Genomic DNA, 18,561 nt, shown 5'->3' with positions numbered 1-18,561 from the left:
ATCCATACAAAGCTTTCTTCAATCGGTAGACTTTGTCCTCCTTTCCTTGTATGCTATATCCAGGTGGTTGTTCTATGTAGACTTCCTCCTCCAAGCAGCCATTCAAGAATGCAGACTTGACGTCCATCTGATAGATTTTCCATTTGTATTGTGCTGCGACCGCTATGAGAAGCCTAATTGTGTCTATTCTTGCGACTGGAGCAAATATTTCATCATAGTCCACTCCTTGTCTTTGCTTGTAGCCTTTGGCGACTAGTCTTGCCTTGTATTTCTCTACTTTTCCTTCTTTGTTGGTCTTCGTCTTGTACACCCACTTGACACCAATCGGGCTATGTCCTTCTGGCAGACTTGTTAGCTCCCACGTGTCATTCCTTCTTATTGCAGCAATCTCCTCGTCCATGGCCTTCTTCCATTTATTGTTTTCAATTGCTTCTTCGTATGTCACTGGATCACATTCTGTCATTAGACAGAATAGTGAATAATCGAACTGCGTCTCTACAGGTTCCGTAGAATTGTAGATGTCGTTGAGACTCCGTGTTCTTGTGGGTGCTTCATCTGAGCTGCTGCTTCCGCTGCTGCTGGTTGGTGACGAAGGGGCTATTGTACCAGGACTTTGATCATCGCCTTGTTCTTCTTGGTTGATGACATCATTGTCGTCTTCGTTGAAAAATAATCCTTCCACTTTCTTTTCTTCTTCACTCCATCTCCAGTAATCCGCTTCATCGAACTCGACATCTCTTGAGATAATCAATTTCTTAGTAAGAGGATTATAAAGTCTGTAGGCCTTACTTCTTTTGTCATAGCCTATAAAGATACACTTCTCTCCTCTATCGTCAAGCTTTTTCCTCTGTTGCTCAGGAACGTGTGCATATGCAATGCATCCAAAAATTTTGAGGTGTCCAACTCTTGGCTTGTGATCGCTCCATGCTTCTTCTGGTGTCTTGTGTCTTACACTTTTTGTTGGACATTGATTCAACAGATAAACTGCGCATTCAACGGCTTCAGCCCAGAAAGTTCTCGGAAGGTGTTTACCTTTTATCATGCTTCTTGCCATATCCAGAATTGTCCGATTCTTCCTTTCTGCAACTCCGTTTTGTTGTGGAGTGCGTCTGGCTGTTAACTGATGAATGATTCCATGATCCTTGCAGAAACTTTCATAAAGCTTTGCAGTATACTCGCCTCCTCTATCGGATCTGAGTATCTTCAAATATCGACCACTCTGTTTTTCCACCATTGCTTTGAACTCCTTGAATTTTTCTAGGGCTTCCGATTTTGCTTTGAGAAAATAAACCCAACATTTTCTGCTATAATCATCAATAAAAGTTAGGTAGTACCTGTTTCCACCGAGTGATTCAATGTCGTACGGACCAGATATGTCGGTGTGTACAATTTCCAATGGTCTTCTAGCTCTTCGAGATTTTCCTACTTCAAATTTCTGCCTATGCTGCTTTCCTTTGACACAGGCTTCACACAGTTGATCTGGATGATTAATACTTGGTAATCCATTCACCATATTTGTCTTCGACAACAGCTTCAAGCCAGAAAATCCGAGATGTCCGTACCTTAAGTGCCACAACCATGATTCATTTTTCAGATCCGTCTTCATGCATTTTACTTCTCCAGACTCGATGTCGAGGGTGAAAAGACGATTTCGCGTCATATCAACTCGAACAACTAATTCTCCACTTTTGTTCCTGATGGCGAGTGAGCGGTCTTTCATATGAACTTCATATCCTTTTTCTAGGAGTTGACCAAGACTGATCAGGTTGCTCTTCAAAGCTGGTACGTAGTAAACGTCTGAGATGTACTTCTTCTCTCCATTCCTTTGTGTTATAACAACCTTGCCCTTTCCTTTGATTTCTGCATGTGAGTTGTCTCCAAAAGTTATTTGTCCATGAACTGTTTCATCTAATTCTGTGAACAGCTCCTTTCTTCCACACATGTGGTTGCTTGCACCGTTGTCGAGATACCACACACTTCTCTTGCGATCTTCATTTTCTCCGTAAGTGAGAAAGACACTTGATTCCACTTTTTCGTTGCCTTCTGCTGCGACTGCTACATGGTTTCTTTCATCCACTTTGTGTGTTGATCTGCACTCGTAACTGAAATGTCCATACTTGTTACAGTTGTAGCATTGTACCTGAGATTTATTTTCTTGAAATCTGCCTCGGCCACGACCTCTAGATCCACGTCCACGGTTGGATGTTTGATAATCTTTATTTTCTTGATATCTCCCATATGATTGATTTCCACGTCCTCGTGATCCTCTTCCTCCTCTGTTTCCACCACGGTAGCCTCCACGGTATCCTCTGCGGTTTCCTCTTCCTTGGTTAAAGTTATTACTTGTTTCTCCGTCGTCGACGGACAACTTGCTATGCAAGGCTTGATCAAGATTTTCACTATCTTCATTTAGCTTCATCTTTTGCTCATGGGCTTGCAGAGAACCCACAAGTTCTTCGAGCGACATCTTTGACAAATCTTTTGATTCTTCGATGGCAACGACTACGTACTCGAATTTGCGTGTGAGTGACCGTAGAATTTTCTCCATCACTCTTACCTCGTCAAGAGTTTCTCCATTTCGTTTCATTTCATTTACCACCGATTTTACACGATTGGCATAGTCATCGATATTCTCGGAGCTCTTCATTTTTAACATTTCAAATTCAGCTCTAAGTGACTGAAGGCGTACCTTTTTAGCTTTTTCTACACCTTGAAATGATTTTTGCAAAATCTCCCATGCATTCTTCGCGTTCTTCACATCTGATATTTTCTCGAAGGTTGATTCATCCATACCTTGAAAGATACTATTCAAGGCCTTTTGATCCTTCTTTCGTGCTTCTCGTAACGCCTTCTTAGCGTCATTTGATAAAGCTGCTTCTGTAGCGGCATCTCCGGGCTCGATGTATCCTTTTTCAACGATCTCCCAACAATCTTGCGAACCGAGCAAAGCCTTCATTCGAATGCTCCAATTTCCATAATTTGTCTTCGTCAATTGTGGAACTTGTAGCTGAATTACGTCGCCCATATCGACTTGTTAGATGAACACCAAAGGTACTCCGAACTGGACACGAACCGGACACGAACCGAACTCCGAACCAAGCTCCGAACCGTAGCTCTGATGCCACTTGTTGGAAACGTGATGGGCCGAAAATTTACTTTTTATTACACACTCAATATATTACAATACGAAGATTACAAATATTTTCTCAATGACTAGATAGTCTAGCTGCTGCTAGATTTTAACTCACTCAAGGTTTGCTAACCTTCTCACTCTCACTCACGTTGCTTCTCTTATTTCTTTTTTCTTCTCATTTTACTTCATTACAACACAAGTTCAAGCCTCTATTTATAGGCTGATAAAGTGACAACAAATGTGGCTATTAATCCACTTAATTTCCAGCCACAAAACATCTCAATAATGGAGCACTTTGTATGGCTAAAATTTCAGCACTTTGCATGGCACAAAATTGCTCCACGTCTCATGCTTCTAGATTATGCTTGGAGTGGGTTTGATTTCTAACAGTGGATCCATATTGGAGACCCCCATATTCGGCCTGGGATAAACAGGAGGTGGAGCATACCAATTTTGACCAGCAGCCATCAATTTTGACCACGTTCTGGTTGAACCCGAGAGCCACGCCCCCAATCATCCCTAGGCACATCAAAGAGTGATCCTCCTTGCGACACTACCGGAGCATCAGTCGATGGCTGGTCATCCCGATAGTAGCGATAATAGCACCTCTGAGCAAGGTGACCAAATCGGCTACAGATTTGTTACTGGACTCGAGGACGAAAGCCCTGACCACGGCCACGCACGAGAGGACGACCACTACGAGAAGAGCCAGGAGAAGATCCATCCGCCCCTTGAATAGATCCTTCGACAAGATTCACAGACAGCAGAACATCTTGAACAGATCGCTCCTGACGAGCTTCACAGTCAAGGAGAGCATCAACTACTCGCTGAAACGGTAATGGAGTTGAGGAGAGGGAAACGAAGGAGACAACCGCATCAAACTCTGCCGACAGACCCGCAAGTAGCACTGCTGTGCGTTCAGCTTCAGAGATCGGAGACCCGGATGCTGCAAAAAGAGCACACAATCCTTTTATTTTATCGACGTAAGATCGGATGGAGAGACTACCTTTCTTGAGGGAGTGAAGCTCGTGGCGAAGGTGCGACTGCTTCATAGTTGTGTCAGCCGCAAACAAACTGTTTGCCACGATCTATACATCGGACGCGGTGCGGACATCCGTGAACGACGAGAGAAACGACGCACTGATTGTAGAAAGCAACCAGGAGGTAAGGAGGTTGTCTTGTTGCTCAAAAACAGAAGTAGACGGATTAACAACCAACGTGCCATCAGTGGATTGCAGAAACTTGGACGAAGTGGTCAAGGAGCCATCAAGAAAGCCAAGGAGGCCATAACCAGCAAGGATGAAACGCACCTGTTGTTGCCATTGAAGAAACGTCCTCTCGTCAAGTTTCACCACTTCATGTCGAGGAAATGAGGTGACAACACGATCACTGGTGAACACCAAGCCATGTGGCTCAACCGACTTAGAATCAGCTGGATGCGCAGTAGCCATGCCCGACGGTTACCAGGCGACTGATACCATAAAAGAATATCTCAAGAAGACGTAGAAATAACTAATAGAAGGTAAGAACTAATGAAGCATATTCAACAGAGAAATGTATAACAGAAACTGCATCTTGAAAAAATGAATTTCTTGCTTGCTTGTATGCTTACAATAGCACGTATATATACAGTGCTTTAAATGAACTAACTAAGCTAACTACAGCTAACCATTCTATAACCGCATAACAACCTAACAGACTACCTCATACTCTAACATAATCAAACGATAATAATAATACTTAATCATATATATACACATACGTGTATATATATATAATAGAGAAAGAACCATGATAATATTTAACTATATATATAATGGTGAGAAAACTATAAATTCAATCAAAAATATAAATATTTCTGTTGTATGAATAATACATAATGATAGTTTCTAAACATATATATACATATGTATGTATATAATCGAGAGAGAAAAAAGATAAAAGATACTTTCATTAAATGAATAAACAATGATGATTGTACCTAACCATATATATATAATAAAGAGAACCATAATATTACCTAACCATATATACAACGATGAAAGAACCATAAATTCAACCAAAAAAAAAAACTTTCGTTATTTTAATAATTAATAATTAACAATTAATAACCATCGTATGTAACTATATATACAATGGAGAGACAGCCATGATAGTAGAAACATAAATTAAACGATAAAAAAAAAAAACAAAAGAGTCAAACCATATATAATGGAAAGGTAACCATAAAAAAAGACTTTCCCTGTCTGAATAGTGAATGATGATAGTACGTACCCCTATAAATCCAACTCCTACATCTTTTCTATTGCATGCAGATCATAGATTTAACTATTGAAGTAGCAATCTAGCAATGGATTATTTCCATTCAGTCACAGCAACTTCAACTGTTGCAATCATTGCTTTTCCACTACTGTTTCTTTTCTCCTTCCTATGGATCTCAAGAGGAAACACAAACTCGAAGAAAACAGCACCAGAAGCTAGTGGAGCATGCCCTATTATTGGCCATCTCCGCCTCCTAGGAAGGCCACAACCACCTCACATAAGGCTTGGCTAACATGGCTGACAAATATGGAAGAATCTTCAGTATCAAGTTGGGTGTGCATAGAGCTTTGGTGGTGAACAATTGGGAGATTGCGAAAGAATGTCTTACCATAAACGATAAAGTGTTTGCAACTCGTCCAAACCTTGCATGCAGGGAGCTTATGGGTTACAACAGAGCCATGATTGGTTTTGCATCATATGGACCTTATTGGCGTCAAATGCGCAAGATTTCCACTATTGAGCTCCTCTCAAATCATCGCCTCAATTTGCTCAAACATGTAAGGGAATCCTAGGTGAAGACATCACTGCAACAGTTATATCAACTATGGAACAAGAAGAAAAGTAGTAACAGTGACAAAGTATTGGTGGAGATGAAGAGATGGTTCAGAGATGTTACTCTTAACATCATTCTAAGGATCATTGTAGGGAAGCGAATACCGAATTCATACGAAGGAGTTGAAAACGTGAAATGGAAGAAGTCGTTGGACGACTTATTTGGACTAAGTGGAAAGCTCTTAATATCAGATGCGCTGCCGTATCTGAGATGGTTGGACATTGGTAGAGACGAAAAGTCTATGAAGAACGTAGCCAAAGATTTGGACCAAGTTGCGGAGGAATGGTTACGAGAGCACAAGGAAAAGAGAGCTGAAAATAAGGGAAATAGTGGGGAAGATTTCATGGGAGTGCTACTATCTATTCTCAGTGATACAGAAGAGCACGACGTGGATGCCATCAATAAAGCCACCAGTCTCGTACGTTCATTTCTCAACTGAATCTGGAAAAATAAGTGTTTGATATTTATATTCATTTTTCACATGAATTCCAATTTCAATCCGATATTAATGGTCTGATGGTAAATGGTTTAACAGAATCTTATCGTAACAGCGGAAGATACCTCATCAATCACAATGACATGGGCTTTGTCTTTATTATTCAACAACCGTGATGCATTGAATAAAGTCAAATAAGAACTAGACATTCACGTTGGCAAGGATAGGCTCTTACTGACTGATGATAAACCATAATATATGCATATTTTTATCTCATTCTTGAAATATTTATGGATGATTTTTCCTTGGTTTCATTAAATTTGATGCTTCTAATGGTTTAATTTCATGTTTTATACTCAGAAGAGCTTAGAATAGCAAAAAGAGCAAGAAACGGGCCAAAAACGGACAAATTGGGCCTAAATTAGTGTTTCACACGGCCTAGGTACTTCCACACGGGTGATCCACACGCCCATGTGTGACACACGGGTAAACCACACTCCCATGTGTCATGACCGTGTCAACACTAAACCAAGTCAGAATTATACACGGCTTGAGCACCTTCACACGGACGTGTCACACGGCCGTGTCCCTGTCGAGCCCAAGTTTAATTCTACTCGAAAAATGCTATTTTTGAAGGTTTTGAGGCATTCTAAAGTCTATATAAACACCCTAGAAGAGGATTGAGAGGGCACGTAGAGTAAAAGGCAGGAAATACTTAAGGACAACCATCGGAATCAGCTCGGGAGCAGGATCTACATCAAGACTGAAGATTTCCATCCAATTTCGTAGAAGTTCTTTGGGTTTCTTTATGTTTTGTTGTTTTCCAATTTTTGAGATGTTTTCCATTATTATGAACTAAACTCCCTAAATACCTAGGGGAGATGAAACCTAAGACAGAGCTTATTACTATTTGAATTATATGATAAATACTTGTTCTTATTCTTAATTGTGAGTTCTAATTCTTGCTTTAATATTCCAAGATATTAATTCAGGTTTTTGATGTGCTTATTCAGCAGAGCAAAAGTCCCTGTTTAAGAGTAGATCCTTCATAATTAACCGGAGTTGCATGCAATCCTAGAAATGGGACGATATAAATTTGCCGGATTAGAGTCAAATCTTATAAGGGAATCCATAAATCGAGTTAATGCGACAATAGGAGTTTTAATTAGAAAGAGATTTCAATTAATCAACCTAGAGTCAGCTATTTTTATTCTCAAGAGAGATATTAACATAAATCAGAGATTTCTACGAATTAAGTCAAGTGAATAAATCGTCTAATTTAGAAGTAATAAGTGAAGTTTAGATGGATTCTTCCTTGGGTATTGTCTTCTCTATCGGTTTTCTAAAAATATTTTCTAACTTTAATCTCTGTCGTAATCTTAGTTAATTAGATAATTAATTTTAGAACATTCTTAATTGTTAGGCTAGATAATAAAAAGATAGTAATTACTAGTACTTTTAGTCCTCGTGGATACGATATTTCCGGTCTCACCATAACTATATTACTGTTCGATAGGTGCGCTTGTCTTAGTCGAATTTTGTTAGTTAGTTTCACGACCATCAACTGAATCGGACACCAAAAACTTAGCGTACCTGAAATTGTGATTAAGGAAACACTACGCATTTACCCTGCTGCTCCACTCACTATAATTCATGAAGCTATTGAAGACTGCTCGATTAGTGGATATCATGTTTCAACTGGTACTTGGCTTATTTTTAATTTTCAAAAGATACAATGTAATCCACAAATATGGGAAGATCCTTTAGAATTTCGACCAGAAAGATTTATGACTACTCATAAAGACATTGATGTAAAAGGACATGACTTTGAACTGATTCCATTTAGTAGTGATAGAAGAATGTGCCCTGGAATTTCAATTGAGACACTATCAGGAGAAGCAGTTGATATGCGAGAAACTCTAGGATTGACTATCCCTAAAGCAACTCCATTGGAAGTTAAAATAACTCCACGCCTTACTAGCTTTGTTTACCAATTGACCTACTAATTGATATTGTTGGTTGGATTTTTTTACCAAAATAAACTAATGATTTCAAGTCTCAATGCCTGATGATATTTCTCATTGAGCAATTATGTTCTCAAGTCTTAATCCAAGTGACCAGTTGAAGGATAGCTTTTCTCATTGAACTTGTGTTTTCAAGTTTGAGGGGGTTCTATTATGGATTTGGGGGTGATGTAGGTAGTGGAATTTTGCATCTTTGAGCATAACCACATTTAATAGATACCCCTACAAATACCCTGAGTTCCAAAAGAAGAAAAGGGTTGCTAGCTACAAGATGTCTAGTGTTGAAGGTAAGGTCAAAGGGTCATTGAGGATGAGCTTTAGGTGGCCGAAAGATACGTTCACACAAGCTGTTTATGGGTGTTGGTGATTGTAGCAGTTTCTGGGCTCTTTTGTTTCTTGTTGCGCTTGTATCCAAGGTATGTGTGAAAAAGAAATTTCTATTTTAAAAGGAAGGTTTTTGATAAAATCCTTGGTGTGGACTGACTTGATGTAAGTTTGGTTAATTCTGCTTTCTTACCTGAAAATGTAAGTACAGAGTAGGTGTGTATCTTATATTGCGTGAGTTACAATTTTCATACAGATCAGTTTTTGAACCCTTTTCTACTAAGCATATAAAGGAGGTTTGATCCTCTAAATGGTGCTGCGTTTACAACTTAATGCTGATATTTATCAATTGAAAGAAAGTGAAGTACAAATTAATGAGAAGTACTCAGTCATGTTTTTGTTTATGACATAGTGACCAACCACATCTTAACTAATAGCTTTATGAGCATGCTTGAACCACATATATTTGATCAGCTTACCAATTTGGTTTGCTTAGATTTCAATGGAGGTAATGTTAATTATTGTTGATATGCATAATTCGCTTTTGCTGTGAATTCCCCTTATTTTATTGCCTAAAACATAACATTCAAGGTAACATAATTTAATTAGTCTTCTTAACTATTCTACAGTTTAATTAGTTTCTTATTTGCAAAATCAAACACGGGTGCAGAACACTACACCAGTGCCACCTCCAGGAGCAGTTGGGGAACAAACACTAGCATTTAGGATATCAGCAGATACAGCTACAAACTTGGGCTGTAAATTCCCGGGAGCTTAAGACACCCTCTATGATCACTTGGGCAGACATTACTATAAAGATTGTTACATTGAAGGTTCAGTGGATTTCATCTTTGGAAATGGTCTCTTCCGCTTTGAAGTTAGTAACGTAATCTCTGACCTGTATTAAGCAATTAATCTTATATACATATGTTGATTTGTGGGATGTGTTTATTTCAGGGATGTCACGCGCATGCAATAGCTACGATAACAGTAGCCGTAACAGCACAAGTTGTCGAAATTTATATATAAATTCTTTCAAAGTGTTTAAAATTTTAATATGAATTTTACTTGCATCTTAAATTTCCTGGAAAAGGATTTTACTTTTTACTAGATTTGAAAGTGCTGGCAAAATTGTGCCAACAAAAGTTTGCACTTTACTGGCACTTGAGGTCAGCCCGCCGGAAAATTTTACCAGCACGTGCCTAGCCGGCGGTTAAAGAAATGCCAGTAAAATTATTGTCGGCTTTTTCTTACTTTTACCTACGCTTATAAATATCAGTAAAAATGAGTTATTTTGTAGTGACATGCTTTAACACGCTCCAGCACATGTTCTTTTGAATTAACAAAAATATTAACGACAATTAAGTTAAGATTAAATCGGCTCAATGAACTTAACTTTTAACCTCTAAAAAGTCAGCAAATTTGATTTTTTTTTCTTCTATTACCAAAACTTGTTTGAAACATGGGTTAAAATTGGTATGTGGCACTTAAATAGTACGTTCTATTATCTTCCTCTCTCAATAATGATATAAAAGGAAAAACTGTAGTTACCTATCTTATTTTTTTTTGGGTAAATCTACATTTTGGTATCTAAACTTAGTTTCAAATTTCAAATCAGGACATAATATTTTTTTATCCAATTAAATACGTGAACGTGTCTTTAAAGTTCAATTTTGTACTTAAAGTTTATTTTGGTCTAATTAAACACTTGAACTTAGTTTCTTGGTTTAAATTGGTATATGCACTAGGTTTTTCTGGTCCAAGTAAATAATTTATTTGAATCAGTTTGAACTATCAAACCAAGTTCATGTACTAATTTGAACCAAAAAGTCAATTGCTCAAGTACTTAATTGGATAAAAAAAAGTTTAGATGTCAAATTGAACCTAGAAGCCAAGTTTAGGTACCCAATTAGACAACAAAAAAATCTTAATTACCAATTTGAACCTTGAACCCAAATTCATGTTCCAAAATGTATATTTACCCTTTATTTTCAAATATCAATTAAAGATTATTTCTAAAAAAAAATTAAAAATTAAATATTTCAAAATGATCCACTACATCTTTTCAAATATTTTATTTCTTCACACTTATTTATTTTCTATTATGTAGTACGATTGAAGAAAGTAAAATAAAATTAAATAGATGAAACTAAAACGAAATTAAGTGCTAAATGTAACGTGAATAAGAAGAAGTGGTGATACAATTCTACTCGATTAAATTAACTTAGTCATCAATATACTCAATTTTCGGCAATAATATATATATAAATAAGGTAGAAACAACCATAAATTGAATGATTAAAAATATAAGTTGATTTCATTCAATGAGTAAACAATGATGATAGTACCTAATCATATATATATATAGACGTATATATAGACGTATATATATACATATATATATATAATAGAGAGAACCATGATAGTACCTAACCATATAGAAGGGAGAGAGCATCATAAATTCAACGAAAAAAAAATACCTTTGTTATTTGAGTAATCTATAATGATTGTACCTAACCTTATATATACACATATATGTATATAATGAAGAGAGAACCATGATAATATCTAATCATATGTATATAATAGAGAGAAAATCATATATTTAACGATAAAAAAAAATTGTTTTCGTTGAATGAGTAAACAATGATGATAGTCTCTAATTATATATATATAGACGTATATATATGTATATAATAGAGAGATAACCATAATAGTATTTAACCATATATGGAGAAAGAACTATAAATTCAATTTCTCTATATGAATAATCAATAATGATAGTACCTAACCATGTCTACATATATATATGTAAGGGAAAAAACCATGATAATACCTAATCATATAAATATATATAATGAAGAGAAAACCATAAATTAAACCATAAAAAAAGACTTTCCTGTACGAATAGTCAATGATCTGACCCTATATATCCAACTCCCTATTGCATACAGATCATAGATTTAACTACTGAAGTAGCAATCTAGCAATGGATTATTTCCATTCAGTCACAGCAACTTCAACGGTTGTAATCATTGCTTTTCCACTACTGTTTCTTTTCTCTTTCCTATGGATCTCAAGAGGAAACACAAACTCGAAGAAAACAGCATCAGAAGCTAGTGGAGCATGCCCTATTATTGGCCATCTCCGCCTCCTAGGAGGGCCACAACCACCTCACATAAGCTTGGCTAACATGGCTGACAAATATGGAAGAATATTCACTATCAAGTTGGGTGTACAGAGAGCTTTGGTGGTGAGCAATTGGGAGGTTGCGAAAGTGTTAGAATTGTGTGACCCAAATTCTAAGAGATTGCTTGCAAGTCAAGTTAAACAAAAATATATTTTCTTTCTAGAAGATTTAGTATTTATTAGTATAATATATTTAGCATTTATTAGTATAGTTTATTTGACTTACTAATTTAGCCTATAAATAGGCTTCTTTACAATCTTAGAATAAAGAGAGACACCCATTAGATTAGAACTAATAACACATTCAGAGAATTTTGTGTTTACGTTTGAGGGTTCTTTGTTTTTCGAGTTTTCGGGGTTTAGTTTTTATCTCCATCTTTTGTACTCTTCATTCTTTTGCCATTATAGTAAAATTATCTTTGCCCGTGGTTTTTTTATCCTCTTTTGAGGGGTTTTTCCACGTTAAATTTGTGTGTTCATCTTCTCAATTTCTTCTACTATTTTTACTTGTTCGTTGCTTATTCGGGACGATCCTAACAAGTGGTATCAGAGCTAGTTTAACTTTCATAGATCAGCCCGGTCAGAGATGGCAGCAACAAGGTTTGAAATTGAGAAGTTCGATGGTGAGACAAATTTCAATTTGTGGCAAGTTCGGATGATGGCAATTCTAGTTCAAAATGGCTTGAAAAAGGTTGTTACAGGGAAAAAGCCTGAGAATCTAAATCAAACAGAATGGGAAGAGCTTGATGAAAAGGTCTTGTCTGCAATCCAGTTGTGCCTCGCGAATACAGTATTGCAGGAGGTATTGATGGAGAAGACCTCATTCGCCTTGTGGAAAAGGTTAGAAACTCTTTATGCGACTAAGTATCTGGCTAACCGTTTAGTGTTGAAACAACGTCTATTTACGTTTCGCATGAACGAAGGTGAGCTTCTTAAAGATCACATCAGTCAATTCATTACTCTTTTAAATGATTTAAAGAACGTTGAGGTTCATATTGACGATGAAGATCAAGCTATGCTATTATTGTGCTCTTTACCCTCTCCATACAAGTCTTTCAGGGAGACCCTGATTTATGGTAGAGACAAACTCTCGTTCGAAGATGTGAAGGGTCATTTGTTGAGTAGAGACAAACTCGACAATGAGTTTGATTTGAATAGCAAAGCAGATAGACAAGCTTCCGTTTTGGTAGCATCAAAGAAACGAGACAAAAGGTGTCGCTATTGCAAAAAGTTAGGTCACGTCAAAGCAGATTGTTATAAACTGCGAAATAAAAGAGCTGCTGAGAGTAACGAGGAAGATGTAGCTGGTGCTAATTTGGTCGATGAAGGCGGTGATGATTTCTTGTTAGTGTCAACGAGCGATAACTCCAAGCTTACGTCTGAGTAGATCCTAGATTCAGGATGTTCTTTCCACATGTGTCCCAATAGAGAATGGTTCTCCACATACAGTTCAGTTGAAGGTGGAGTTGTGCACATGGGAAACGATTCATCTAGTAAAATAATCGGTATTGGTACTGTTAAAATTAGGATACACGATGGGACGATTAGGACACTCTCAGATGTCAGGTATGTACCTGATTTACGAAAGAATCTCATCTCCTTGAGTATTTTAGACTTGAAAGGATGCAGAATCAACATCGAGTCGAGCGACATTAAAGTATCTCGTGGAGCTCTCGTTTTGTTAAAAGGTAAAAGAACCGGCAGTCTTTATATTCTGGAAGGTTCTACAGTGACCGGTGAAATCGGACGTCCCTCGTCCGTTACGGAGTCAAAGTCAACTCATTTGAAGCGGAGGCAACTTGGTCATAGGAGGGAAAAAGGTATGACCGTTTGGTTGAAGAGAGGTTCTCTTTTGGATGCAGGTTTTGAAAAGTTAGGGCACTGTATTCGTGAAAATCAGACCCGGGTTAGTTTTGATTTGGCAGTGCACAAGTCGAAGGCTAGAAGTCTTCCAGCTTCTAAGCATAGATTCGACTCAGTTAATTCCCTGCATAGTTCAAGATAGGCCCGTGGCGGGTTTTGGCAAAGATGGCATTGAAAGAATTTGTGTCAAGGTGGAGATTGTTAGAATTGTGTGACCCAAATTCTAAGAGATTGCTTGCAAGTCAAGTTAAACAAAAATATATTTTCTTTCTAGAAGATTTAGTATTTATTAGTATAATATATTTAGCATTTATTAGTATAGTTTATTTGACTTGCTAATTTAGCCTATAAATAGGCTCCTTTACAATCTTAGAATAAAGAGAGACACCCATTAGATTAGAACTCATAACACATTCAGCGAATTTTGTGTTTACGTTTGAGGGTTCTTTGTTTTTCGGGTTTTCGGGGTTTAGTTTTTATCTCCATCTTTTGTACTCTTCATTCTTTTGCCATTATAGTAAAATTATCTTTGCCCGTGGTTTTTTTATCCTCTTTTGAGGGGTTTTTCCACGTTAAATTTGTGTGTTCATCTTCTCAATTTCTTCTACTATTTTTACTTGTTCGTTGCTTATTCGAGACGATCCTAACAGAAAGAATGTCTTACCATAAACGATAAAGCGTTTGCAACTCGTCCAAATCTTGCATGCGCGGAGCTTATGGGTTACAACAAAGCCATGATTGGCTTTGCACCATATGGACTTCATTGGCGTCAAATGCGCAAGATTGCCACTATTGAGCTCCTCTCAAATCATCGCCTCAATTTGCTCAAACATGTAAGGGAATCCGAGGTGAAGACATCACTGCAACAGCTATATCAACTATGGAACAAGAAGAAAAGTAGTAACAGTGACAAAGTGTTGGTGGAGATGAAGAGATGGTTCAGAGATGTTACTCTTAACGTCATTCTAAGGATCGTTGTGGGGAAGCGAATACCGAATTCATACGAAGGAGTTGAAACCGTGAAATGGAAGGAGTTGTTGGACGACTTATTTGAACTAAGTGGAAAGTTCATAATATCAGATGCGCTGCCGTATCTGCGATGGTTGGACATTGGTGGAGACCTGAAGCTCATGAAGAAGGTAGCCAAAGATTTGGACCAAGTTGCAGAGGAATGGTTACTAGAGCACAAGGAAAAGAGAGCTGAAAATGAGGCAAATAGTGAGGAAGATTTCATGGGAGCGCTACTATCTATTCTCAGTGATACAGAGGAGCATGAGGCGGATACCATCAACAAAGCCACCAGTCTCGTACGTTCATTTCTTAACTGAATCTGGAAAAATATGTGTGTGATATTGTTTACAACCAATCAACAAAAGTTAAGATGGAGGTACAAAATGAGAGAAAATGATAATCTCCTTTCAGAGAAGAAAATGGAAGCAAAAGAAGGAGTCGTCCTTTGGGTTTAGGATATCCTTTTATTATATCAGTTCGGATCTCGGGTCGAACCTCGGGTTGGGTCATTCTTTATTTTATTATAATTATATAATAGATATTTATATTCATTTTTCAGAGGAATTCCAATTTCAATTTGATATTAATAGTTTGATGGTAACTGATTTTACAGAATCTTATCTTAGCTGCGGAAGATACCTCGTCAATCACAATGACATGGGCTTTGTCTTTATTACTCAACAACCGTGATGCGTCGAACAAGGTCAAACAAGAACTAGACATTCATGTTGGTAAGGATAAACTCCTATTAACTGAATTAGACACAAAAAAATTTAGTGTATCTTCAATCTGTGATTAAGGAAACACACAAAAAATTTAGTGTATCTTCAATCTGTGATTAAGGAAACACTACGCCTATATCCTGCTGCTCCACTCAGTGTAACCCATGAAGCTATTGAAGACTGCTCGGTTAGTGGATACCATGTTTCAGCTGGTACTTGGCTTATTCTCAATCTTCAAAAGATACAACGTGACCCACAAATATGGGAAGATCCCTTAGAATTTCGACCAGAAAGATTTATGACTACTCATAAAGACATTGATGTAAGAGGATATGACTTTGAACTGATTCCATTTAGTAGTGGTAGAAGAATGTGCCCTGGATATTCGTTTGCGCTTAAGATTTTGGAACTTACATTAGCTAATGTACTACATTGGTTTGAGTTTGAGATTCCTTCAGGCGAAACTGTTGATATGCGTGAATCTCCTGGAATGACAAATCCTAAAGCAACTCCATTGGAAGTTCATATAACTCCTCGCCTTCCTACTTTTGTTTACCAATCTACCAATTAATTGGTATTGTTTGTTGGATTTTAGACGTGTGTTTAATAAAGAGATCTGGAGCACCCAACATCAGTTTGATAATTATTTTTATCCCTATATTATTTATGTTTACTTTTTTTAATGCAAGTTTACTTTGAATTTCTTCTTGTGATATTTTCTCTAATCAACATAAATTAAACTTTGTTTTCTTGGAACATCGATGGACCATATTTATAACTTAATTAATTATCTTCTCTTAAATTGTTTTGATTTCTATTAATTATTTATTTCTTCCAGTACTTATTTAATCCACTTGCTTGATCATCAAATTGAATTAATTCGATAATCTTGATTTGTCTTATAAGAGAAAATTAAGGTTGAGATCTCGACTAAATAAATTAAAATTAACTTTAGTAGCGCTGAAAAACAAATTGATTTGCAGCTAAGATAGGAATATACTTGATACCCTAATCAACCCAATAGGTTTGATCATAGTGACTTCGCCCACCAACTTATCTAGCATAGGAATATAGCTAGTGGGGGAAGAGGGATTTACTTAGCTAGATACTAAAAGAGTGTAGTTAATACCATTGAATCCTGAGTTAATTTCAAAATCTTAAATTTAATTGAAAAACTTCAAAAAAAATTCTTTCTAAAACTTCAAATTATACACTAATTTCTTTTATGATATTCATGATGAAAAAATTTTCTCAAATTAATTTATGTATTATTTTAAAAAATAAAAAAATCATAATATCTTAGAATTACATCAATGGATATTGATTGAGATCCAATCTCACAAGATAATTAATTAAATTAATCAGACTATAATATCCATTTATTTAGATCTAAATTAAATTAATGAAATCTATTACTCAAGAGATCCATATGATCGGATTTTTTTAATCACAAATAAATGTATGTTTCATCATTGAATAAAAAAATATATATTTTGAATAGATAACCAATAGATCTATACATTGAATATTTTCATGGAAAATTCTGAAATTTGTATTATTGTATAGGCATTACAAGAATAAAGCATAATCCAACTTGATTTAGATCCAATCAAATGGTGATGACAGATTATTTAGTAGAAAATGAAAGGAAACAAAAAAAAAAGAAGAAGAGTAAAATAAAGGATTGTATGACATTTCTTCATTACCCCAAGCTTTGTTTTATCATTATGCATGTATATTTAATAAATAAAATTTAATTTTATTCCATTAAAAACTATAGACTTGTCTTTAAGTACGTCATCGCTATTGTGTTTTAGTACGTCATTGCCATCGTGTTCAAGTCGGGTATGCATAGAGCTTTGGTGGTGAGCAATTGGGAGATAGTTAAACTAAAGAATGTCTCACCATAAACGATAAACCGTTTGCCACTCGTCCAAAGCTTGCAAGCTCGGAACTTTTGGGTTACAACTATGCGATGATAGCCTTTGCACCATATGGACCTTATTGGGGTCAAGTAGAGGTGAGCATGTTCGGGCTGGGTCGAATTCGGGTCGAGTTTGACTAAGAATTTAAATTTATTTGGACTAAAAATTCAGGTCTATTTGTTAGGTTTGGGCTCGGCCCGGCCTAAAAATGAACCTAAAATTTTGCTCAAGCCTAACCTGAATAAAAATATTAAAATCTAGGCCCGACTTGGCCCGCCCATATTAATTTTTATATTATTTTTATATAATTTTAAAATATATATAATACATCAAAAATACTGAAAACATCAAAATAAATATTAGCAAAAAATTGAAAATAAATTTAAAAAAATATTTATACTCAAATAATATTAAGATAGATGCAACTTAACAAACAAATGTCTCTAAAATAATAACAAAATTAACAAATGTCTTTAAAATAATAACAAAATTAATAATAAAATAAGTTTTATAATAGCAACATAGTAAAATGGTAGCAAAATAGGTAGAAAATAACAAGAAAATAATATTTAAAAAATTAATTTTTTTTTGTCTTTTAATAAATTCTGGCTGGGCCCAGGACAAAAATGCCTTATCCAAGCCCGTTTTTTAAATGGGGCTTATTTTTTGTCTAAGCCCATTTTTCGGATCTGTATTTTTGTTCAAACCCTCCCACATTTTAGTCAGGCCTGTATTGTTAAAACAATAATAATAATACTTAATCATATATATACACATACGTGTGTATATATATAATAGAGAAAGAACCATGATAATATTTAACTATATATATAATGGTGAGAGAACTATAAATTCAATAAAAATATAAATATTTCTGTTGTATGAATAATACATAATGATAGTTTCTAATCATATATATATACATATGTATGTATATAATTGAGAGAAAAAAGATAAAAGATACTTCCATTAAATGAATAAACAATGATGATTGTACCTAACCATATATATATATATAATAAAGAGAACCATAATAGTACCTAACCATATATACAATGA

General features: G+C 36.0%; 2 protein-coding genes across 2 annotated transcripts; both read left to right on the top strand.

The window, feature by feature from the left end:
- Nucleotides 1-5,688: 5,688 nt before the first annotated feature.
- On the top strand, nt 5,689-8,450 carry LOC121230688 (cytochrome P450 82A1-like). The gene is made up of 3 exons (XM_041115902.1): nt 5,689-5,952; nt 6,013-6,426; nt 8,175-8,450. The coding sequence occupies exons 1-3, from the start codon at nt 5,689-5,691 to the stop codon at nt 8,448-8,450; spliced, it is 954 nt and encodes a 317-aa protein (XP_040971836.1).
- Nucleotides 8,451-11,772: 3,322 nt separating this feature from the next.
- LOC107944067 (cytochrome P450 CYP82D47) lies at nt 11,773-16,193 on the top strand. The gene is made up of 4 exons (XM_041114789.1): nt 11,773-12,069; nt 14,495-15,151; nt 15,469-15,592; nt 15,661-16,193. Exons 1-4 carry the CDS (start codon nt 11,782-11,784, stop codon nt 16,146-16,148), a joined length of 1,557 nt encoding a protein of 518 aa, XP_040970723.1. The 5' UTR covers nt 11,773-11,781; the 3' UTR covers nt 16,149-16,193.
- The last annotated feature ends 2,368 nt before the right edge of the window (nt 16,194-18,561 follow it).

The sequence above is a fragment of the Gossypium hirsutum genome, chromosome A06 (genome assembly GCF_007990345.1).
Source record: "Gossypium hirsutum isolate 1008001.06 chromosome A06, Gossypium_hirsutum_v2.1, whole genome shotgun sequence".
Classification (NCBI taxonomy): Eukaryota; Viridiplantae; Streptophyta; class Magnoliopsida; order Malvales; family Malvaceae; genus Gossypium; species Gossypium hirsutum.
The sequence above is the reverse complement of the archived record's forward strand: the minus strand, read 5'-3'. Positions and strand labels throughout refer to the sequence as shown.